This window comes from Mycteria americana, chromosome 2, assembly GCF_035582795.1.
Source record: "Mycteria americana isolate JAX WOST 10 ecotype Jacksonville Zoo and Gardens chromosome 2, USCA_MyAme_1.0, whole genome shotgun sequence".
Lineage (NCBI taxonomy): Eukaryota > Metazoa > Chordata > Aves > Ciconiiformes > Ciconiidae > Mycteria > Mycteria americana.
Genome location: NC_134366.1, coordinates 137,691,510 through 137,717,624, shown reverse-complemented (window position 1 = coordinate 137,717,624; position 26,115 = coordinate 137,691,510). Strand labels below are relative to the sequence as shown.

Below are 26,115 nucleotides of genomic sequence, written 5' to 3'. Positions count from 1 at the left end.
CATCAGCGCCACCATTCATCACTTTGGTAACGTTTGCAGTGTCATAACTACAAAAGCCTGAAAACGTTATTTAAGTCTTCATAACATTTTAAAGAGACAGAATTCTCAGGCGGTAACAATTTAGTCCTTAAATCTGAAGTAACAGGAAAAGATTACGATAGCATTTGGAATGCAAAACACTTTTAAAAGCAAGTTTCATGGCCCGACTATTGTCCACTAATGTCTACAAAGAACAAAACAATATCGATGAAAGAGGATTCATTCTTTGGTGTTGGAATCATATAACAGGTATAAACTTAGAAATGTATACCCATACCTCTATTTTTCTAAACACAAATCTCAGCATTTCTTAAATTCACATTTTAATTCAAAGTTCTCAATAAATGCCCACATTCAACAACATATTTAAATATAAGCATTGTGCCCTTATACTTACAAAGGATTTAAATCAGAGTCAATAAGGAGGGTTTTAAAGAGAGTTAAATATTATGTGAAAGAATTGGGCAGGGGGGAATTAAAACTCAAGTTACCTTGTGAAAAAAGTACTGGGTGGATTTTAAATCCCCCTCCATTCTTCAGCCTTTGAGGAAGCTGTTCAAAATGGTAACTATCAAGGTAGAAGTAAACCTTCAGCGTTTGCCGGCTTCCTTCTGCTTGGTATGTGATTGGTACATCTAAGAATACAGTCAGTGTTACTATTTCATTAAAAGCAATGACACATCCTTTTCCAGAAACTGTTGCACTTAAAATTCACATGGTTAGATAAAGATCACTGCAGACACAAAACTAATACGTGCAGTATTTTACGTTATACTCTGTGTTGCTGTGGTCACTTTTGGTCTATCCGGTATCAGGAAGTAGATAAACAGAAAAGCAGTGACTGACAGGCGGGCAGAGATGACAACAGCAGCAAAAATACTAAGCAAACAATGTAGTTGGCAACATCCTACTTGTATTCCCTGTAAATCTGAAGAAACATCTACATACTGCACATAGTTTGAAATCACTGGAAGGATACCTTTAGCCATATTTCACATGCCTTCCTCAGGTGCACGATGTATAAGGTCAGTGTGATATAAAGAATCAGATTCTCCTCAGATTTGTGTGGGATAGAACACAAGTAAATATACAGTAGCTGCCAGCTTATTCATTAAATTGTTATTAAAAATCAGGACTCAACTGAGAAAACAAATGTATTATGGTAGAATATATAAAACTGTAAGAGCATATTTCATTATACTTTGAAGCTAAATGTCATAATACATCAATTGGTATAGAGTTCAGGGCAACTAGCAGTATCACTTTGCAGTTACAGTGATTCCCCAACACACATCGTGTGTATTATGCCAGATGATAAACATGTAATGACAATTAGCAAAAGTTGATGAAAATTTTCCATTTAGTTAAATCTCTCAGAGGAATTAAGTTTAATCCAATTTAAGCTTTGTATATATTTCCTGTTTAACTATCATTTCCATATATAAGTCTCCAAGTTGAAAGCAGTAACAATAAAATGTAGTGATTTGCATTAATATTATTATGTAGTTTTTACACTGTGTGCATAAATTATTTTGTACCTAAACGGAAAAGATTCCAAAGGAACACTTTTCACTATTTTTGGTAATAAGAAAAAGACTTTTTTTTCTTTTATTGATTAGGCAGAATCATAAATGGAAAAACCAAATTTGCGAGTTCCTTGTCTTCTGTAACCACAGTCAGGATGGCTGTGGTGGCAGCACTTAAACCAAAAGGAAATACAGAGCTTATTACAATCCTAGAACACACTGACTTTCCATTTATCTCTGTTTTAGCACAGACACCAGCTGGAAGATGCAGCAATATGAACAGTTTATGGCATAGGCATAGGGTTAACTCCCCATCAGGAGGCCCTCCTGTAACTCCGGTTCTGTATTGATACCTGGCTTGGCAGGGCTTCTTTTTAAAACAAACACTCTGAACAGGGTCCTTGCTTGAATTATACAGAAATAAATATGGTCTTATGTAGGCTAATTCCTACCTGACTACCAGCCCTGCACTACTCAATTCTTTGGAGCACAGGCAGCTTTGTGGAGGAGCTTTGTATCTTCTGGTTTGGGGTATTGCAGAGGTTCTCTCATGTGTGGTCTCGATCTGGCGAGGGAATTGTTCTAGAAAAGCTTGATGTGAAGCAGACATGCTTTCCTCCCTTCCCAGGGGAGTTATGAGACTTAGGAAAAAATGAGGGCTTTTTGCTCACTGAACAAAGTTCACTGCAGGAAAACCTCTACTGGCTGAAAACATATTAATAAAGGAGTGGCTGAAAATGAGTGAAGGGTATAAACAGCAGACTGTGAAGACAGTCCCTTCCTGTGAGTTGGGCGAGTATTGGGAGGAAGGGTTCAGGACCCGGACCGTCTGCACCAGCAGGTCTCAGAGAAGCTTCTTGCACAATGTAAAGCTATCCTAATAGTGTTTGCAGTCTCCTTTCAAGGAACTCTACGTTGTCTTCTAGACGATAAAATGAAATGGTTTTTATGCTTCTCCGTCTCATCTCAGTTGCACTTCTCTATTAAGACCTTCAAGCTTATTTTACACATGACTCTTCATAACAACTAGATCTTCCAGGGGCTTTCCTGATGCAGTCACGTACTCCCAACGGGAAATTCGGTTAAGCAAACAGTTTTGCCCCCAAGGTTACTGACATTGCCAGATAATGATTCTGCATTGTCACTGACGTTAGCTGTATTTCAGGAAATCTAGGAATATTAGGAGAGCTACAGATCTACTAATTCTCCATAATCCCAAATTATATAATATTCCCTGTGGGAGGTAATGTTCTAGGAGAGACAAATGTTACAAATACAGAAAATGTTTCTGAACAGTAAAGCCCAGATATTAATTATAGTTACTCACTTGCAACTACTGGTTCTGGCTCTGATTGTCTGAAGTAAAAAGTAACTTTTTCCAAGTCAAACAGTGCAACCAATGTATCTTCTAGCATGGCTTGCTCATCAGCCTAAAAAAGGCAAAAGAAAAAGTGAAATGGTCATTTCAGCCAGATGTTTTCCCTACGAGAAATAATATGAGAGCAGGACATAAAAATAACTACAGAATGTTGCACAACATTTCACTGATGCAGTGTATAACCTAATTAACTCCTAGATAATGTAAATATCTTTGTTTCTATTGGCACTTTCCCTTTTATTACTAGTCCAAGATTATTAAAATTAATGTTATCATTTCACATAATAAATTAATAGGTAATTTATAGCTACCATTACCTCTCATGGCTTTTAATCAAACAATACTGTAATTATTCTTTATGTAAGATACCAGACTTCAACAGCTTATCTTGACACCAGGTCTAGCTTGTAAATTAACAGAGGGGAAATGTGAAAAACAAATTCTTCTTTTTAGCAATTTTCTTTTAAAAATGCCGTAACTTTAGCATTTCATGTATAAACAACAGAGAAGAGTTCATCGGGTCCACTCTAAGCATCATTAATTGAACCAGTAGCTCAGAACGAGTACAGCTCAGGGTGATTTGCACCTTCACCTACAAAACTCTAGATGCAAATCAAGTATGTAGATATGCCAATATTCTGATTTGCACCTATGGTTCACTGTGTGCACCCCTGAGCTAAAAGAGATAGCTAAAGAGATCCAGACTAATTTACCAAAAAAGCTTCAGGAAGTAAATTACTAACTTCTCAGGACACTTTACTGAACCTTTAAAAAGGAAAATACTCATCTACAAGTGTGGTTATCTTGAGTAAAATACGCAGAGCAATTATAGCAGAAATCAATAATCTCTTAAAGTAACTCTATTCTTTATACAACCCGCCCCTAGCACCTTAAGTTAGCAAGAGCCAAATGGAAGTCTGAGGCATGCATTTTTCCTCCTCTAAGAACTGAAACAGTAGGAAGGCAAAGAATAATAAACTAGCTGCCTATAAAATGAGAATAAAGTATAGCTTACTGAATTATAGAAAGGAAAAAAAAAAACAACCCATGATTTTCCCTGATCTATACAGTGAAATAGCATTCCCCCTTGTATTTATGAAAAAGCAAAGCTGCTAGAAATATTTTGTCTCCTGGTTCAATTTATGAAGTCTCTATGGACAGAGCAGTTTTATCAGCAGAACAGTCTGAAAACCATTCAGTGACATGGGAAATCTTTGCACAACTGCTCTTTCTTTACTGAACTCTGGCCATAATGAGTGTAATTTCCTTCAAATACCCTTGTTTAAAATAACATGGATCATTTGTAAGCAAAACAGTGCTGAGAAGGTATTGAAAAAGTTGCCTTTAAATACTTTTCCCTTGGTTAAGAACAGTTAGACTGAAGATACTAAATTTAATTTTATTTTCAATTCAACAATGCATACTGCTGGTATCTGATTACGTGAAAATAGCTAAGTATCATGCATTTTCACTACAAAGGAAATCTCTACAATCCTGAAAGAAAAACCAGAAGTATTCAGTGCTGTAAAGACAACAGTTATTTTGCGATAACATGACAACTAAGCACATGGAAAAACATAAGACAGGCACTAACTGAATTTACTCTTGAACTCTGAGGACTCCAGCAGCAGGACATGGTGGTGCTGCATGGTGCTAAAAAGCATTCAAGACTCAAGACATGAGCCTGAGCTCCCCTGACCGTGCTTTCTTCAAATACTCCTCATGTGGATAAAGATCCCTCCTGTTTCTCTCAGGCACTGACTTTATCTGTTTTTAAGCTGCACACCTCGTCCTGACATACCCTGTCCCACACAAGCCCACCTAGGTACCTCAACTACCTGTGAGGTAGTTGCTCACATTAGCTCAAGTCAACGCTCTCCAACAATACCATAGACTAATACTTTATGATTGTGATTTAGAAATACCTTTATTTTTATTGATCTCTTCTGCTTCTAAAGTTTATCAGGTCAACTTGTCAGCAATTTGCTGCTGAGACAGACAAGGCAAGGAAAGAAGACCTTTGACAGCAGGAACATCATCTGTTATTTGCATGGACTTTACACAGTACGATGTACCAAATCAGTTATTTCCAGTGAGCAACTCCAGAGGCTGAGAAGACTGCCATGGGGCAGACCATTCAGACTGCTTCACAGTTCTTCTTCAGGTTAGCAGGAACCAGTCTAGTGTGAGAAGCAGCTTAAATAGCTGAAGAAGCACTTTGTATCACTGGGGATTAGAGGACTGCAAAGCCATGTCCTTTTTTTAATTGTTTCTTAGGCCATGGCTCTTTGCCAAGCCTTGTGAAGAAATAGCAGATTTCCAATCACCCTGACAGGCTACGAGGATTTGCCCTATGACAGGAGCAAAACAGACTAGCATGTCTAGTCCTTCAACTACTACAGACCTGTTGTTTTTTGGGGGAGGGGGTGATAAAATTATCCAAACCAGGTATTTTATTTATCTTGCATTGCTGCTTATTGCAAACAGAAGTTTTGGGTATCACCTAATACTATATTCTACTCCTAGGGAACAGCTATGATAGCGGTGGGGCGTCAAGGGTAAACTCACTATCTGCTAACTCAAAACAAACATAATACTGTCTTTGTGGAAAACATATTTCCCATATCACAAACAAACACTTCCAGTATCTGTAATTATCTAAATCGCAAATTTTCCACATAGCAGCTAATTAAGTAACAAGCTAAGCACAAAGGACACAGAAAATCACATTTATAACTAAGACTGTTTAACTGTGCCCCTGGTTCAGGGAACAAAGATGGGCTGTGACCAAGCATGCCACGTGAGGAGGCTTACCAGGTTAGGCGAGAGCAGGGACTGGAAATGAAGGAGAAGACCCGCACTGGCTATCTGTTCCAACCACCTTCTGCTGGCCTCCAGCGTCTCCATTTCATATTCTTTGTTGTTGTCAAACATCTGATTTAAGGCCACCATTAGTTGCTCTGAAAAAGCACAGACTGTGGCCACTAGGCTCTGACAGAAGACCATGTCTCGCCTCAGTTGTATCTCACTATCTGTGATGGCAAAAGCCAAAAGAGGAAAAGCAAAAATGGAGCCGGAGATTCATTAACAGCAAAGGAACTGGGCTAGAATTTTTTCTTTGTCTAAAAAACCAAGTCATTTTAATGTAAAGTAAATTACAAGTTTACAGCCTAATGTTATTCCCAGTAAATAGCACTCCACAACCAAAACTGCTATTTTCCACATTAGAAGATTATTTTATAATTCTAAAATTATACAGAAATGTATTTAAAATCTGGAATTTAAAGTAGTTCTTCATAAACAATGTATGTTTATCTTGTAGATTTTAATGTACATGCCGTCAATTCTATGCACTTTTGATGTTACAAGGTGATGGATGTGAGTCAGATCTCTTTTCCTGCAAATGTGAGAACCAGCTGGGCACAAAAACATTTACTTTCCACAAGAAAGCAAGGATAGTCAGAAGCTCTTAATATGACTGCATCATCTGGTCAACTCCACAGCTACCAGCTGGGTAGGGCAAAAGAAGACTGCCTGCTGTACAGTGCAGACAGGGCGTATAGGATTGTTGCTACCAAAACACGATCTATCCAAATAAAATATATATATGAATATGGAATCTATAAAATAAGCTCAGAGAAGCATCACATATCCAGGAAGCAGCAGAGATTTATGGTGTCAGGAAAAGTCCAGGACAGGTCCCTAGGTAGAAATCTATGGAACCATTAGCAGCTGATTTAAATTAGGGACTAGCTAACCTACCAATTTATTCTGGAGGGCACAGGCATTAGATTAGCTAAAGGTCAAAAGAGTTAGAAAAGGAAACATGTTCTCAATAAAGCAGAAAATTGTGGTGATAAATATTCAGTGCTTCCTTCTTCTTCTCTTTTCTGAAGGTCTTCATGTATTTTTATCATTATGAGCTGTTAGGCAAACATCAATCACAAATGGTACAGGTAGACTTAATCTTTCTCAGAGCAAGAAAAGAAGATTAAGTGATATCGAGGTCTTTCCAAAGCCCAAAATCTTTGTCCTCACTTTTAGATTCCTCTGCCTCCAAGAGGCTTAGCTCCCTTTCCACCTTCTCTATGGAGCTGGCAAGACTTTAGATGACTGGATAAGTCAGCAGAAAAAATTGTGCACTCACAAAATTAATACTGACTTTAAAAATATGCTTTTCTTGGATTCCAAGTATTTCTCAAAGTAACTCCATTCTGTCTATTTTCCTTCTGAGATCTTCCTCAATCTTTTCCTCGACTATTGATAATAGTGACCACTCTTTTACTATCATTTTGATTCCATTTGCCAGCCTCTCAGGACCTCACGAATGTTTTCCATAAATGGCCTTATCGCTATTGCTTCGGCACTGTGACTCATTGCTTTTTGTTTTGATTATTAAAATTAACCTCTCTCTCTCTCCCCCGCCCCCCCCCTCCACTCTCTCAAGTTGTGCAGAATCCAGTACAGACAGAATTTTCATCTTTAAAAACTCCACCCATCTCCAGCTTCAAAAATCCCACTGGCTTCTCCATGGTCAAAAACTTTCCAATGTCACAGCAGCGCGCAGGGACATGAGTCCAACGCACATTCTCTCTCCTCGCTTTGCTCAGTTTTATCTCTGTTTGTCTAACAGCAGCTGACTTCCAGTGCCTTCCTCTGTATTGCCTGCTTCTGAAGCAGCCCTCTTGTGTCTCCAACACCTCATTTCCAAATCTCATTTAATACTACTTGAATATGAGATACTGCATGCAAGAGCACTTTGGGCTCTTTTTACAAGAAGTTTTATACAAAATAAACTATAGAATTGACGAATTTATGAAACCATGTAAATAGGAAAACCTGCTTTAAAAAAATCAAGTTCTGGGGTATTTTCTCAGGTCATTTCTTATTTTAAAACACCTGAGGAATTACTGAAAACTTTTATAATATTTAGAAGAAATCTGACAGCAAAGAAATGTTATATTTCCCTTTATAAAACTGCTGTTATGTATCATTAAAAAAATCGTGAAATAATAATGCATTCATATAGTGCTGCAAGATGGTTAAAATAATCAGCTTTTACAGTCAAATGTGACTCCTTACTTGAACACTTATGCACCTACAAACTGTAGAGAATCTTCTGCCGTAAGTATTATTTTCTAAATACTGATTTACTGACATTTATTTAGCAGACACATGTGCCTATTTTGTGTACTTGAAGCTGTATGCTGTATGGGGTGATAGTAGAATAATACACAGAATAATCAGACCCCTTCCAAAAAGGAGGGACTTTAAAAAACGTATTCTCTTAAAAAAGACAAAAGGAAAAGTATGGGTTAGAATAGTAAGGTAAATCTGGAAATAGATCGGAATGAAGAGAAAAGAAAAAAGATTACAAATGGGAAAAAGCCCAAAAGAAGAAAGACAGCAAAAGTACTGTGCACACTCAGTGATTTAGTAGTTACTGCATCTGCAGTAAATGACCAGAGAAGGTATTATGCATTTAAAAAAAAAAGAATGTGCAATGTTTGTTAGAAACGTCTTTGGAATTGTTGTGTTCTTCGGGAATCCTCACTGTAAACACAGGGGTAGGTTGTTGATTATCAGGTTATCGTATCTGAGATTTCTCCCCTTTCTCTAAACACAGTATTCTATCCAAAAGCAAAAACAAAAATCTCAAACCATCCACGTTCACTTCCCCCACTCCCAAAACAATCAAAATTACCTGTATACTCAAGAAGTGCCAAGAGTATTCGTGCCTTCACCTCTTAAAGAAAAAAGAAAATATATTGAGGTCATGGTTAAAAGTGTTTTCACCAACATAATAAAGCATTTGCAATTTCTTATTTTATACCAGCTTAACTCCAATTTCTTGTGTAGGCAATCCTGATTTATACCTACAAAACAGTAATGAGTCTCAACTTCACTTAATTTTACATATGCCTTGATAAAATTGATAATAATCAAAACTGAGATTGACACCAACTGAGAAAAATTGATAATAATCAATTGAAATAATCAATAATAAAATTGATAATAATCAAAACTGAGATTGACACCAAACTGAGATTGGCACCAACACTGAGAAAGACACATGAAGAGGCAGCTGCTATCTCAGAGTACCCGTGTACCAGCTGGCCAGTGCAAGTCCACACATGAAGAATTCCAGTCTTAAAACTTTGAAAAACAACACCAGTTTTCACTGATTCCCACACTACCCCAGTTCTTTCTTTTTTCTTTTCCCTCTCTCGTTCCATACTTAAAAATCTCAAATTATCCTCATTTTAATGTATACCAAAGCATCCAGGAAAAATACAACTGCATTTTCACTTTATTCTTGGCCTTCAGGATTTTATTTTGATTCAAACATTTCTTTACACTTAACAATCTATGAAGTAAAAAAGTACAGATTAAAAAAAAGTCTTAATTTACACTGACAAAAATTTGGTTTTATATCTCCTTACACTGTTTTGGGTTTTTTGGGGGTTTTTTGTTTGGGGGTTTTTTTTTTTTGGAGGTGGGGGGACTTCTCAAAGTTTGGAGGTTGAAGGGAGTGATTCTTCCCCTCTACCATGTACCAGAGCACAAATTGAAATGTGTTAACCACCACTGCAAGGAACAGGCAGATTAAAAAGCTGCCATAACCTTAGAGAGTGTCACACTTCCAGCACATCAGTTGTCCTACAGTAACTGCCTGTAGGAACACACCGCCACCTCACATGCTTTCGCATCTTTCCAAACTTTCTTTCACACACTCAATTTTCTATGTAGTCATATGCCAAGCCCTGCTCGGTGGACTGGCAGAGCTGCTACTGGGTATATGGACAATACAACAATTTGGGAATATGTTGCCCCCTACTAAAACTGACCTAATAGGTTTGAAATTTGAATACAACTCAGCTGATGGAACTGACATTGGAGTTGACTGTATCAACTGCACAGCCTGGATTCTGTGTGTACTTGAACGTATCTGTGTAAAGCCAGAATCTTCCCCAAAGGTGACTATGCTTAAAAAAGAAGAAAGCCTTTCATGCCTGACCTTCTTCCATGCTGTACACACATTGCAAAAAGAACTGGCAGTGCCTACACTTCTGAAATGCATGCCCACGGTATCTCAAATACAAGCATCAAAACACTCAAAATTACTGGGTATTCTTGAAACTTGCCTGGTGATAGGTATTTGCCTTAGACTTCTGGCTTTTGAAAAAAAACTTAGAGATTAATAACTTGGCATCTTGGAGTCTGAACATAGCTTAGTAACTGAAAATACAATATAGGGAAATAGAGCTTTTATCTGAAGAATTTAGATACACTGAGGCTGTTACTTGCAGCTTGTTTAATATGAGATTTGTTGGATCTCTGAATTCAAAAGCATTTGAGGTATCTATAAATAATGATTTCCTGCTTATGGGAAAATTACAGGACACTGCAAGTCCCCTTTATCATTGCTAGAAGTCTTCTCCATTTCAAAATACACCCACAGGCAAGAGTATTTTCAGGTTATTTGTGTAAGTAGAGACTTACCTGGGGTTAGAAGTGAACCTTGGATGTCAATCATTTGCTTTTCAACAAATTCCAAATGCTATAGAAGTTTTCACCCCTTCTTGCTACATGGCGTATGGAAAGGAATAACTCCCTAGCAATTTCTCTTTAGATTATATGATTTGTAATGCAAGATGCCTTCAACTTCTTTTATTCTTAAACATTCTTTTGTATTTTTTTTTATCATGCTATTCTGCTATTTGGATCTTTGCCAGTAAAGGCTAGATTTTTTTTTCTTTCTTTCTCACATCTGAAAATATTTTTTGAAATAAGACTGAGAGTTGCATTGCATGTTTTATGATTTAAGGTGAAATACATTTTTTATACCTTTAATGACTGAAAGGCTCCTTCACTCCTCACTCCTAATTTAAATTAAAACAGATGTGAACTTTCTCAATTGCATAGTATTTCCTGTTTAAACTTAAAAATATTGTGCTAGCAAAATAACTGCACTTCTTCATACAGATATGTGACTACCTGACTAGAAATCCGACTTGCTCTGAAACATCTCTTCTTTTGACCAAAAATCTTACCTTTTTTTCTTTGGGAAAAAGCAACTACAGAAATTTCTCCTCCTCTTTGTTCTCTTTACACGTTTCTGTTGTTACACTGGCCAGTTTTGGTCTTACTTTCCTTCTGAAGGGTCCCTTCCTTTCCATCCACCTTGTTGATTTTCTTGGTTCCTACTCAAGTCATCCCTCAGCTTTTCCTCTTGTGCTTTCCAGTTCTCATGTTACATATCTCACATACATCCGGAATCCTGTACCTCCATTATTCTTTCTCTATTCAGTGACCATGGAATTCCTGCCCTGGCTACTGCTCTCTCCTGCACCAAAATCAAGCACTCCATCTTCAAAGATCTGCCTGTGCCAACAACTTATCTTTATCTTTATTGGTTTAACAATTTAGTAGGCCCAGTCACTACAAGAAATAACTTTCATCTATTCTTTAGTTACTTAGCTCCTCATAAATCCTCCTAGAATCTGTATACTATTTCAGAGAACTCTTCAATTCTATCAACTTGATTAGCCTTCTAGGGCTGCCTTTTACTGTAACCATAGAAATCTTTTCTTTCTCTAATGATATGGTAAGACAAATGAAATGAGACAAAGCAATCTCCACATATGTTTTAAATTTACTGTCAAGGAAGGTTTGGTTGGTTTTTTTCTGTTTTTTTTTTGTTTTGTTTTGTTTTTAATCTGCGCAAACCTTCATGGATTTTTAAAAAATTGTTCTCCCAATCCCAATACTAATAAAAAGAAAACTGACAGACCAGAACGATCATCCTCAAGGCATTCTGAGTTTTCCCATTTCTTTGTAATTATTAAACAAAGTAAGTAAAAAGAATCCTAACATCTAGGACTTAAAACGCCTCATTTTTGTGGAGCTCCCATGTCTCCTTCTGCTTTGAAGCACTAATCAGTCTAATCTAATACAACACATTCTACAATGCAACAGAACAATGAGTAAAAAATTACAATAGCCTGTGATATTTTTATGAAAATAAAAATGAGTCCGTTTTCAATAGTGCATAATGAGATGCATTTACTGAAAGCATTCATCCTTACTTTGGCATTCATCAATAATGGTTAAGTATGTTTATAACAATTGGAGGTTTTTCCCCATGGTGAACAAAGTTGTATCTGTGGTCTCCTTTGACTACTTCCTCTAGAACCTGCTAGAAGAGACAAATATATCTGCTTTCCTCAATTATTAAAATACTGCCTTTTACTTAATAAACAAACACGAAGATTCTTCTAAAACCCCAAGACTTGGTTCAACTTGTTCTCATAAATCCAACTAAGCAGTCAAATTAGGGGACATCTTTTGTTTGTTCTCAATCAGGCACAGAAGAGGGAAAATGGGGAGGTAAATCTCTGTGCCATGTGTTAGGTTTTCAGCCACAAATAGCTCAGGGCAGTACTAGTGGCTCTTCTATGTATCCTGACCATTTGTGAACACAAGGCATAATGGCAAGATTGGAAAGGAGAAAACAAAATATGAAGATATGAAGGGAAAATTTAGCTGCTAAAGCATTTTTAACCTTGCTTCATGCTCATCTGATTTCAGTTAGATCCAGCTGCTGGTTGTGTCTCAAGTTTAATTTATACAGGCCTAAGCCTGTCTAAATCACAGCAGTCTCCCAAAACTGCCTGAGGGGCACATTTCTGCCCTGAATCTTTTCAACACTGAATTACATATACCTGTCCAGACATGCCTTGGAAACTAAGGCTTGAGAAGCAATTATTCACTTCCATTCTCCTATTTCTCCTTCGTGCTCTTTGTGCCAGGGAAGCCACAAGAACCTAGGCTTTCAGGTATCCACTACAACACACCAACTCCTTGGTCCCACAGGCAAATCAAAATTATGATTAAGACGTGGATCATGATTCTCCAGAGTACTTCTCAGGAACAAGTATTAGTGATACCAGTTTGGGGGGTAGTTGTGGAATAGGAATCAAATTAAAGAAAAAAAACTACAAGAGAATAGAAAGATGTAAAGACTGATGGTGAATGAACAACCTAAGATAATAATTTTACATGTAAACCTATGTATTTGGTTAAGAAGATGGCACAGAAGCCAGTTGTTGGAAATCTTTGACAAAAGCTCAGATGCTGTGGATTGAAAGGGAGAGCCAAGAATATTTAAAATTGGCAGGCAACTTCTGAGAGACAGTGAAGAGAGAAGGTAAGGCAGAGTGTGTGCTCTCCTTGAACAGCACAAGAATAATGCCTTCTACTATTTAGCTCTCTGAATCATGCACCATTCACAAGCATGACAGTTGCAATAAAGTTAGTTACTATAATTTATTAACAGAGAAAACCTTTTTAAATCCTAATTTCTAAAACACTAGAAAATGCCAACAGTTTTATTGTTCTGTAAACATCAAGATTCCTTCTGATAAATATCACCATTACATTATAGTAGTATCGTAAAAAGACAAGTTTTGTATTATAGAGAGGCAGCAAGTCATTTGGACCTTGTTAAACCCTCCCACAAAAATTTGTGGTAGATTTAAAACCAAATTTATCTGAATAACCTCAGCTCAATATTGAGGGTATATGACCAATGTTGAAATGGGTTAAGTCTATTAATTCTATTTGTGGGCAAACAAGTTATGTGAAAATGGTCTGTTAGGCTTGGCTTCAGAAGGGGGGCAATGAAGGGGGGAATGTTAAAGACGCATTTCCATTCCTCCTGAACTGTGAAAGAAACCATGATTAATACTTGAATATAATATAATTTGGTTTAGGCTGAAGATAGACCTGTAGAAAGAAGGATCCAAAAATATTTATTAATTTTTCACTCAGTGACAGCCACCATAAAACTAAAAGAAGTATTCTTAGTATTGGAGAGTCAACCCACTCTGATTGACTCCAAAAACAGGAGATATTTTTGTGGTTGTTTTTATAATTTTCTAACCCAGGGTCTGAAAATATGATTGTATCTGAAATGAGAAATACCAAAAGTCAGAGGAGGAGGAGTTTGTTTGGTTTGGCTGGTTGGTTTTCAGAGGTTTATCTTAATAAAACTTATCACAAAGTTCTTTTCCAGTGACCTGAAATTTAGCAGTTTCTTTATGGGACACCATGGAAATTAGCCAACAAAACAAAAGAAGCTAAACACACAGAGAAATCATTTAAAGCTAGACCTGACACAAGTTTTTTTTCCCACGTAGACTCCTAGTGCAAGTAGTTTTATAAAAATCATTTTGCTCATTATTTCTGTTTCTCTATCAAACAGCACAGGAAATAAAGCAGAAGCTACAGGCAAGATTTTCTGGAGAGAAAATCCCAGTTATGGCATTTCTTCTTCTTATGAAGCCAGGGGAGAGAGCAGAAAACCCCAGCTCACATTGTCACTTGGTGGTGAAGAGGAGCAGAGTACTAGGTAACTTTCAGACAGTGGTGGGAGGGAGGTGGAGGAGGAGGAGTGATAGGATCAGTTGTGATGGAGTAAGTGAAAACCAGTGGAAGAGGTTTGCCTTCATGGCAGAAGAGGGAGCATGATTTTAGAGGGATAATGATTCCCAATCAATGACAGGTAAAAGCAAGATTTAGGACAAAAGTTGTCCTGCAGTCTTCATCTTTCCATTTAAGACAGTAGAAAAAAAGGAGTTTAATTTCAAGAAAAGCCCCATTTTGATGTATCAGTCCCATGAAGTTCTGTGACAAATCAGTGAAGCCCACTGGACTTCAGCAGCAACTGAAATAACGTAGCACATGCAACACATCGTTCTCTTCAGTATCTGAAGCCAAGAGGGTGAGCATGAGACAGCTGAGATAGTAACAAGTTTAGTGGAGTATAAGAACACAAAAAAGTCCTGAAATTCAGGTATTTCCCATGGACTACACTGCGTTCAGCAGACCTTGCCTAGCAGCAACATGAAGCAGTTGTATCTTTCCCCCTCCCTTCCCCGGGCTCTCTGTCATTAATGAAGTGTTTATTTATGGTCATGTTGTTCTTACTAACCTTCAACAAATTTTCTGATATTCTGGGCAAGACTCCGGACGCTGCTGGGGAGGTTCCAAGGGTCTTGCTTGATGTGGAGTCGTAGCCTCTTTGGACAGTTAAGCTTTGGTTCCATTTCCTGCTGAAACTCTGAGCAAGGACAAAAATAGTATTTTTCTGCTTAAACCTCCTGAGAAAGCCACAGTAAGACATTATTTCTTCCTAAATGTTTTCACAGCTCAAAAAGTTGTCAACTTATTTAACTCTAGTTAAAGCTAGGGTGACAGGTCTAACAGTCATCTAAGCTCCCTACTTAGTCAAAGGACAGAGCGAGCAGCATTCCCAAACATGATCCTTTTTGACCCAGGTACCTAAGATAGAAGGTGCCCGTCTCCATGGGGTAAGCAGCACTCTGGAACTTTTAGAGGCAAAATTAATTCAATCAGAAAATTAAACTTAAAACAAAATTACTTATTGCTTAACTAGTCTATCTTTCAAATCATTGAAGTGCTCCTTGTACGGTTCATGAATACGGTGCAGATCAAGAATAAAGTATCTGACATGTCCGTACCTTTTGTCTAACTGAACATTTATTATACCACTGAAAGGATAACATTTTGTTGTGTGAGCCTGCCAGGTACTCAATCTGAAACACTGAGAAACACAAGAGAGCAGAAATGCTCTAGGTTCCTCCCCATTATCTTGGTCCCAAAATAGGATACAAAACACGAGAAAGAGAAAGAGAGAGAGAGAGAGAGAGAGAGAGAGATAGAAGGGGGGGGGGGGGGAGAGGGAGAGAGGGAGAAAGAGAGGGGGGGGGGAGAGAGAGAGAGAGAGAGAGAGAGAGAGAGAGAGGGAGAGGGAGAGAGAGAGAGAGAGAGAGAGGGAGAGAGAGAGAGAGAGAGAGAGAGAGAGAAAGAGAAAGAGAAAGAGAAAGAGAGGAGATTATGCAGTCTTCCATGCAAATTCAGTGGGAGGGGAAGTACTTCAGGCTTTGTAAAACCAGATAATTGGGGTACAGTAATTATGCCCTGTTCACTTCAGTGGGATTTTGGTGATGTATAAAAGCCAAAGATCCACCCTCTGGCCATCTAAAATTAGTTTTCTTTGCCAAAAGACATATGCAGGATCAATAAAATCATAATTAAACCTATCATACATATTAATACAACATTCAGTCTCCCACTGAGCTTTTTTCTTCTTTTTTTTTTTTTAAACTTCGTTCACTGAAATAAGTCCTTTGCATTTTTCATCACAATCTTATGGCTGCCACCAGATACCTGTTTATACACTTAGACTTAAGCAACTATGTGAGTGTTAGCAGAGTATCTGAAATTACACACAGGAATTTTTTTAAAACAATCAATAATACTTATATAAGCATATATTTGGAATAAATATTACTGTGACTATAGATTTACATTTGCAAATTATTTATAAATCAACTTCACAAATAATATATCTACAAAAAATAATAAAAATCTGGCATTAGCAATAAAATAGATCAGAAATGGCTTCAGTAGCTGAGACAAAAATGTAATAAACACACCTGCAATACACAAAACCTGTTTCTTGCTTCAAAAACCTCAGCAATTCTATAGTCAGTTCAGAGTCTGAATTTAAAGGTGACTTTCCAACAAACCTGAAATTCTTTCATACGTTGTGCAATAAAAGTGTAAGCCAGTTTTCAACTAAGAATAAGATCTACTTAACAAGAATTTCAACAATCAATTATTGCAGAATAGGCCAAGATTAAGCAAAATCAGTACTTCAACACCCAGCTCAAGGAGTAGATAGCCATATTCATGTACCCTTCAAGCTGTCTTTCGATTCTCATAGATAGAATTAAATATTACCTTGGAGGCCTCGATCTGGTGTAAAGTATTTTGTCTGCTCAAAGGCCCTCATCACAGCTGGTCCTTTCAGAAGATTGACAATTGAATCAACCTGTTGGGATCAAGGTTCTGTGAGAAAGATGTTTTTTATAGCAACAACTAGAAATTCTTTCTTTAAGAAATATGGACTACAGAAAAGCAGCTTTGGATTCTCTCTCACCTAATGGCTCTCTAGTTAAAGTAACAAGCTAGGAAATGTTAGACCAAATCTAAGGACCTGTTTAATTCACAGTTTTGAACTGTTTACAGAAAACTGAAGGAGAATGAGTAAATACATACCATCCCAGTAAACAGTGGAAAGCAAAAGTAAAAAGAAAAAGAAGTATTTGCTAAAGATACCTTAGCTCAAACATGGACATTAGTATCAAAGCCAAGAAAAATAATCTCATACTTGACCAAAAAGATGCTCCAAACAGCTATGGAGCTTGTCTTGTTTATCATGGGAGATTCGAACACTTATGGGAAGCTCATCACCTGAAAAATATTTTAAAATGAAAAATTGTTTAGAAGTTTCAGCGTATTTTCCAAAATCTTTGTAGCTTAGATAATCTGCTTTGCACACAGACTGATGCTTAGGCTTTCAGGATTATAGTAACTGTTCTCCCTACATATTTTGCATTTAGTAGTCACTCGATAATACAGAAATAGCTCTTAGAGAAAGGACCATATTCAAAACCCAACTGGACATGGTCCTGGACAGCCTGCTCTAGATGACCTTGCTCAAGCAGGGGATTGGACTGGATGACCTCAAGAGGTCCCTTCAAACCTCAATCATGCTGGAGAACATTCTAAACACCAGACTAAATGCCCAAGTAGTGTGAACCTACTATAGCAGACCACAAAGCCACGGAAATGCATTCACCATAAAACTTTTATAGGTACTCTACAGACAATTCACAATCTTAATGTTCTTACTAATTAAATGGTTCTGAGATTTTAGTCATTCAATAAAAATACAGCATCCAAATGCTGTATTTGATATGAAGCTTTTAGGAGTACATACCACATCATTTCCTAAGAGGGTACAAAGGAGAAAGACTCTCCTAGATCACTGCCCTCAGTCACTCGCTCTCTCAGACAACGGGTGATGCAACCTGAACTCTTTCAAAAGCTGTGAAAAATTGAGCTTAAAACTGGTTTTCCTCCTTGCTGTTGCAGTGACAGATAAGAAGTAGCCACTTGATAATTTATAATCCAAATTTATTCACGGTCAATCTAGACTCATTTTTCTTATGTCAGTGAAACACTTAAATAGCACTTTTCTCTCCTTGATTTTTTTTTTAGCTCCTTTAGATGTCCTTACAGCCAGCAGTTATAACCCTTCACAGGATTTTAATTGCAACAGATGGAGCACGGTGCCAAAGAGCCCTGATCTGGAGTTAACCAGGTTAACTTCGGAACTAGGAGAAAATTAAGTCATCAGGAGAGTGGGAGTTTCACTGAGCAGCACTATTTATTGACTCAAACACTGTATCTGCACTTGGCTAGCACAGACGTATTCTTTTAGGCACCTCAGTTGGTACTTCAGCTTGATGCTGCACATGTGCATATTGGCTAATTTATATCTTGAATTGAAGATACAGACCCTGGGTCTCATCTTTTATTAACAGTTCTTTACGTCCTTCATCCCTTCCTCTGTATCTGCTCAGCTCTGTAAGTACGTATCATTGCTGGAAAGTAGCTGCCGTGAATTGCATTATTCACAAGGTATCTCAGATACCTTGCATAATGCCATTAATGCTTTCCTGTCCCAACTGAAAATACCTCTCCTGGTACAACCAGCAATAAAATTTGCCTTCTCTATGGCCAAGTCTCACTGGTGGCTCATATTCAACTAATATGCACAGTTCCTTCTTTTCCTAAATCATTCCCAAATGATAAACTCCCAGCTTAGAGCAAATATTTTTCATTATTAGTCCCTGAGTATATGACCTTGTACTCCATGCGGTTAAATCCCATCTCATTCCTATTAGCAGCTGCATTTATTTAAATTCAATTTGTTATGGCATAAACAAGAATGTGCTTCTATGTGGTCTCACATTCCTTCCTACAAACATACACAGCCGTATCCTGCCGTCTGGGTGCAGACACAGGCTGGGAGAGCATTCCACACTCACCTAAAATGCTCCTTACTCTGTGCCACATAATGCACTGTCAAGGTCAAGGCACGAAAATAGTTAAAAGCAGTGACTCTAAGAGCTCTAATTCAGTCTATTCACAGAGATGCTGGAATGTTGGCTCTCTTTCACAGAAGGACTCTTAAGTGCAGCACTGGCTGGGCAGAAGCAAAATGATACACTTCACCAAGGAGGATGCAATTTTTAAAACAAAAACAACAAAGCTGCCAGGCAAACGAAAAGAATAAAATGGAATAAAAGGAACAGATGACAGACTCATAGCTGACTTTTCTAAACATACCTGAATCCATTTCATCACTGTGAAAATAAGAACTGCATTGACTGCTACAAATGCTGGTGAATGAGGCAATGGAGTTCCTATTGCTGTTGCAATCGCTAGGGAAAAAAATACACAAAACAAAAAAAAGAAATAAAGTCATGTCCTTTAACACAGGCTCTGGATCAAAGTTACAGAAATTCTTTCCCCTTTGCCCTTTCAAATTTAATGACGAAATGGTCTGTACAATTCTTTATCAACAATAAAGATCCCTATACTTAGGCTATCATTTAATTTGCAATCCTGGTAGGACTCAGAGGACCAGATTCCCAAAACAGATGATTCAATTGTCTCCCTTCACCTTGCATGTGAACAAGTACTTGCAGAATGATAATATACACTTCCAATGCAAAACAACCAACTTTTCTTACACGAGTGACAGTTTTTGAAACTGTGGCCTCAAATGTTTTAGTAACTCCACATTTAAATTCTGTACTCCTAAGTCCATAGCTAATACAAATGATGAAATACTCTGGTTTGTCACTTGCCAACTAGAGTCCAATAATGGGTTTAGAAGAGATTTGATCCATTTGAGTAGCACCAAAACTCAAATTACAAACTATTTTTCCCTGCCAGCCAAAATATAGTTTATGTTCCCATGTCTTCCAGCTGTTCATTTTGTTAGAGATGTATAGACATTTACATCTGTGACTTCAGTGAAAACTTCTATGCATACAAAAGGTCACTCACATTGGTCTAGTAATGAGATTTGGGGATTAAAATGTGTATTGTTTTTCTGCTCTTTTCTCTCAAAAATAAATTGTTCTGTACAGAAAATAGATGGAGAACATACCTACTTCTGCAGCATAAACAGTGTAAAACGTGTACTAAAAATCCTATGAAGATAACTTTGAATTCAAAGTCTTCAGAGTTATTTAGCCACACGAAGATCGTTTAGTTTCAATGCAAGAAATGCTTAAGTAATTATCCAGCAGAGGGAGTCTTAAAAACCCAAGGGAATATAAGATAATGTAGAAGTGTACCTAAAGGATATCTATATATAATGATCTGGCTTTGGTTTTATGAATTGGGTGTACCCATTCACCAAGATATACATATCTATATTTTATATGTAATGCTGCAGTTATACATGTATCTGTGTGCTCCCTACTTGTTTTCTTTACTTTTGTAAATACAGAAGTGATCTTTTACCAGTTTTGGCATACTGACTTACATTTCCTGGCTAAAGTATATGTTTTGGACATGTAGTCAACCAGGTAAGTGAATGGAGAAAACTTTTAAATGAAGCAATATGATATAATCACAATCATATCCATTAAGTAGATGAAAAGACATCAGTAACAACATGTTCCTAACAGAGGGTGAAAAGTCCCAAGGAGTATTAAGAATTTCTGGCTGGATATTAAGAAATGTTTTCTAACTAACTGTATTCACTTATTAAAGTCTCCAAAGGGAAGATGAAGGTTATTTAAAACTGGATTGTGCAAAGCATGAGAAAATAAAACACAGGAAAATGAGAAACAGATTAGATGTATTAGCTATATCATTCTGCATTTTTATTGTGTTGTATTGCAAGGTTTAGAATGAGACCCTACAACACAAAATGAGAGCATTCTAACGGCTGAAATTAGCCTACTAGTTCTAATAATAACCACAGTGGCATTATGGGATCTGGAGATTTTAAATATTGCCTAATTTAATTATTTAAGCAAAGAAACAAAAAATTCCAATCTCACTCCAACAATTGTTCTAAACTCAGAGATTTCATGATTATTCTGCATACGAAACCCTAGGTTTTATCATTCCTAAACACCCAGAATGGACTATAAATGACTGGAATCAGAATAAAGAAAATATTTTAAATGAAGAGACACTCGTGTCCTAAGTCACACCTTCTTTCTCCACATACAAATCTTGTGCCACCTGGGGAACTTCCCAACTGGAGCAAGCTCCTGCACAGTCGGTTTGACACATCATGGACATGCAGAAACCCCTAAACGTGCTTCAGCTGAAAAAGCACTTTGCTTGTGTGTTCACCACGGTTAGAACAAGACTGACTTAATCTGTGCAAATTATCTCTACATTTATTTCTATTCAAATTTATACATATATTTCTGTTTCTGCTCTGACAAAGAGTTCCTATCTACCATGCTGCAGTAATCAAATATTAGCTTATGAAAGAGATCTCAGCAACACAGGGTTCTGTAGAAAAACGATGACCCTACTGAGATTCTACTTTCTGAGCATAATAATGAACCATGATAATGAACAGATAATGAACCCTTATTTTACTTGCAGCTAAAATTTTAATTTAGATTTTATATCGTGTAGTTAACCAATTCTCTCTAAGCAACAGAAGATAATCTTTCTAAGACCTATGCTTTTTATAATTACTCTTTCCTTTTCAAAATTCTTTGTATTTTCATTCACAGTAAACGTGATGCATTATGAATTCTAGAGATGAGATGATGCTACAATATTTAGAGTGGAAGAAGGTGAGGAATATATGTTGAGAAACAGATATTTTTTTTCTTTAGATCAGCAAGAGTGGTGGCTTTGGCATCTTGCTTTCCATGGCAGATATTTGGTTTGTTGTTGGGGAATGTAATAACAGAAATTATTTCTGTTTTTTATAAGACAGGTAATCTAAAGTAAAGCGTTACAGCTCTGGCTGTGATATCCTATAAAGGTTAGGGATACCGAGATCTAATAATCTGTGCTCATAAAAGAGTTTATTTTACACATCTTGTAACACATCTTGATGCTACTTATTCCTCTGTTAGAAATGTCAGAATCATTATATTCTGACAGTCTTCATAGCCACTTGACAGTCTACAAACCCACAGGTTTGATTCAGCTGACAAATAAAAATATTATTAGTAAAGTTACCTGTAAGAATCCCTGTTGCTGATGGTATCATGACCAGAATCTTCTTGTTCATCACCTGTCACACTGAAACAGACTTTCTTCCCATTCCTTTCCCCCTTTTCATTATCACTGTCTGCCGGTATTAAAGGCTCAGGCGTTTTGCGTTCTGATTTGGGAGAATATGTTATTGAAGAAAGAAGGCTGTGAGACAAAAAAAAAAAAAAAAAAAAAAAAAAAAAAAGAAAGATAAATTCATGTTTTTCAAAAGCGAGCTAATGACAGGGTAACATTTCTCGTCAACATCCTCCAACTATTATCCTATAATATGTGAAGGGGACATTTTAATTCAGTCCATATCTATTTGAAACAAGGGAAGAAAGTGACACATTCTGCTGTTAAAAAGTGTAACAGTGAAACCCATTAGCATTACTAAATACTCAATCTTGTATGAAGGCAATGATTCTGGCTGGGGAAGAAATACAGCACATTCTTGAACACTTGGGGTCAAATTTTATATTAACATAACTATTTTTAAACACGAACTACATACTTCTCAGCACAAATCAAGAAAACAAACCAAAGAAACTACATCTCTGTGAAAAGCATATATTTTCTCAATTACTACTGTACCAGACATGCCAGCCTGCATCACAAGCTATTTTACTAAGGCATTTTAAGAATCTTTATTAACATATCTGTGTATTTCCTGACATTCAAAGTGTCTAAGCTGCTATCACTAGTAAAACTGATGATTAATCTATAAGCTTCTGTGACGAGCACAAAAGTGGCATCCAGTCAAGAAGAGAGAACAGCGCAGACTGCTACATTTAGAACATGCACAAATACTGGAAGCAAAAGATTCATATTCTTGGGTGATTAACTCATATTGAGATGTTCTAATTTACTTTCAAGATTAGAACAGCTATAATGGGCAATTGTCCTTTAATTCCTATTACTCAAACACTCCATTAGAATGATGTTTTCAAACTAATCTTTGGATCTGTAAGGCAGCATTTTTCTTGCAAAAACTACCTTCTAACTACCTGAAATCAGAAGACACTGAATTAAGCTTTTTTTCCAGTAAAGTACTTAGACATAGTAGCAGGGTTTTATTGTAGGAGCTGTCAGAATGGTCAACTAGAAAACTCTCTACCAAATACATGGCAGGATTCAAACATATGTTAGATCTTTTTGTTACACATAATTCTTACTTCTGAAGGGGAACTATGGGGGATGTGTATCTTTTGTGAACAAAAATGCTGTCCTAATTGTTATTAACAGGTAGCATTCAGAATTCCTTCCTTTACTCTTGCTTCTCGCCACGCATATTAGCATTGTTACATTACGCAAGGGGGGAATTCTGATTTTGAGTGGTTTAGAGCTCCATCTTAATTTTGTGGGGCTCTGTCCATTGAAGCAATTCATTCTTAATCCTAACAAAGTTCATTCAGCTACAGTTACATCAGTACTGAGCTATCAATTTCTCTACTCTTTTGACAAAGATATTCTACCAGAAAACAACCTGATCCTAAGCTATTCTTGAGAGTTAAAGTTTCTGGCCTCAGAGCAGTGACTTTTTGCATACAAAACACAGACAATGTGTTCAACACCATGTTCAACCATAACTTTTTTGAGTATACACAAATAATTTCCTGACTCTCAGGAATGGACAGAGTTTTAAGAAAGAAATTAAGAAACCACATACTTTGGAAACGCAATAGGGTAGATTATCGCTATAATGCTGTCTGTTGATTGTATAGCAATGCATACATACCTCAAATGGTATATCAAGCTTGGTCTCATTGAAATCATGATGTGACAGATGTTAACATAGGGTTTGACATTAACTTTAGGGAAACAAGGATGCTAAGTAAAGCTTTTTAGCAATCCTTTCATCATTTCTGCATAACTCTCTGGCTAAAAGCCAACAAGAGACAGACAGATATTTATCCTACTGTGCTGGGTTTGGCTCGGATAGAGTTAATTTTCTTCATAGTAGCTAGTATGAGGCTATGTTTTGAATTTGGTATAGGATATAGGATATGATATAGGAAAAGGTACTGATCTGAAATGTAACTGAAATACAGAAGAACTACACAAAAGTATAATTTTACTGGACTTTAAACCCACCCATCCACTAGACAGACATCTTTTGGGCTACATGATGCCTTAACACTTCATATCAGTGTGAAATCACAACTCCGTTCTTCCCTATCACTTAAGTCACTGGTTAATAGGATTCCATCGGGACAGGAAGAAAGATGGGGCCCATATTTTACAGCAGTGTTCAGTTTCAATCTGCCTGCTAGAGCATACATGTTCTTGAACATGTCCTAAAATAAATGTGTTATGAAAATGTAGACTTTAGAAAATCAGTTCTTCATACTTGTAAAACTTATTTTCTGAATACAAAAATACAAAATGGGTTCAAAAAGTGATTAGACATATTCATGGCAGATCATTCTAGTAGTGCTCTTAAAACAAAAGGTCTATTCCAAGAAGACGTTGTAGCACTGCCTGCTGGAAGACGAGATGAGATAAGGACAAGGATTAATCTATAGTTTTGTTTTTTCTTGTGTTCCCATTATCATCCGCTTCTAGGAAAACAAAAATGGGCGTTGGGCAGACTCATTCTGGTAACTTCTTGTGGATTTTGTTGTTGCAAAAAAATAATCAAGAGTAAGAAACAAGCATAATGAACTGCAATTTCAGCTCCTGAAAATATCTTCCCCTGAGTAATTATTTGTCAAGACACAGACAGACTATTATATCCTCTTCTTTTATGTTACCGTTTAGTCACTGCTGCCAAGATCTCAGTAAAAGACTGATGAAGGTAGCTGGAGCTTTTCCTAAGGGAGCTTTTCACTTTCTCTCAGCAGGCAAGCTCTTTTTCTAAGGAAAATTTTTTTGCTGAACTACCATGAACGAAAGCTGGAACTTTGGATAACAGAGTTCTGGAGCTGGTAGTTCCTGAGGTCACTGAAGTGCTCTTAGAAACCCAATTCAGGGAGTCTAAAACACACATACCCAAACTTGGATGCAATAAAACCCCAATAATCATGCTTAAATAGACTTTTTTTTTTTTAAGTGTTTTTTTTCCTTCTTAAACACAGCACATGTACATTATATTATCTTTGGAGATGGGTCTACCCCAAACAAAATTATCTTAGATGTCTATCTCTCATAGGAGAAATATGTGAATGAGTAGTAACTAACAGCTAGAAAGTCTCTGTAACTATGAAGAAAATTTCCACGAAACAGAGAAATTTAAATCTTGACCAAAAAAATCCTCACATGTGGAATTAATCCTATATGCAACCCAAATCAACACAGTCCTAAAAGTATGTCAGAAACAAACAAAACCTGCTATGGTCAGTCAAAGCATTAAAAATGGAAAGCCACAGGCAGTAACAAAAAAAAACCTATGCAACCTGTGAGCTGCTTTGCCTTTTCCTCACTCCACGGAGGCTCAGAAAATGTTCAAGCCTCTTGTATACTCCCAACAGACATCTTTCCAAAAAACAGCTGGGATCGTGGGAGCACACTGAGTGCAGATGAACCAAGAACACAGCAAAGTCACCATATAGAAAATAACTTGAAGAAGGGCTTATTTCTGTATAACACCTAGCATCACTGGTGGGTATCTGGCAATGGTACTAAAGAAGTACGGAGATACTATTAAACTATTTGAACGAGGAGTCAGTAGAACTTTGAGAGGCTGTGGAACGGGGATATGTGTCTTTTTTGTGTGTATCTCTTTCTCCATCAGTACTTTATTTCTTATGCAACCCAATCTCATCAACAAGCCATGACAAAAGTTATTATGAAGACAATGCTAGGAATACACAACCTTCTCCTAGACATTCCCTTCTCATAATCCACAAACTCTCACAGACCTGCTCTTCAGGTGAAACACTTGTTTTTCAATTCACTTTCATTCACTAACAGATAGGAGAGGTTGGGCAGATAACACCACCCCAAGATTTTGGGAGTTGAGAGAGACCGTTACTGACCTTAACA

At 37.0% G+C, this 26,115-nt stretch overlaps 1 protein-coding gene across 1 annotated transcript in view; it reads right to left on the bottom strand.

Annotated features, from left to right (window-relative positions):
- The window catches only part of PREX2 (phosphatidylinositol-3,4,5-trisphosphate dependent Rac exchange factor 2), a 189,916-nt gene that overhangs the window by 46,634 nt on the left and 117,167 nt on the right, over positions 1–26,115 (bottom strand). The window contains exons 27-35 of the mRNA XM_075494782.1: positions 22,117–22,296; positions 19,231–19,325; positions 17,204–17,286; positions 16,774–16,864; positions 14,939–15,067; positions 8,648–8,689; positions 5,758–5,975; positions 2,893–2,995; positions 531–674 (exon numbers count right to left, since the gene is read on the bottom strand). Of these exons, the coding sequence (XP_075350897.1) occupies positions 531–674; positions 2,893–2,995; positions 5,758–5,975; positions 8,648–8,689; positions 14,939–15,067; positions 16,774–16,864; positions 17,204–17,286; positions 19,231–19,325; positions 22,117–22,296 (1,085 nt within the window). The remainder of the gene's footprint in view (positions 1–530; positions 675–2,892; positions 2,996–5,757; positions 5,976–8,647; positions 8,690–14,938; positions 15,068–16,773; positions 16,865–17,203; positions 17,287–19,230; positions 19,326–22,116; positions 22,297–26,115) is intronic.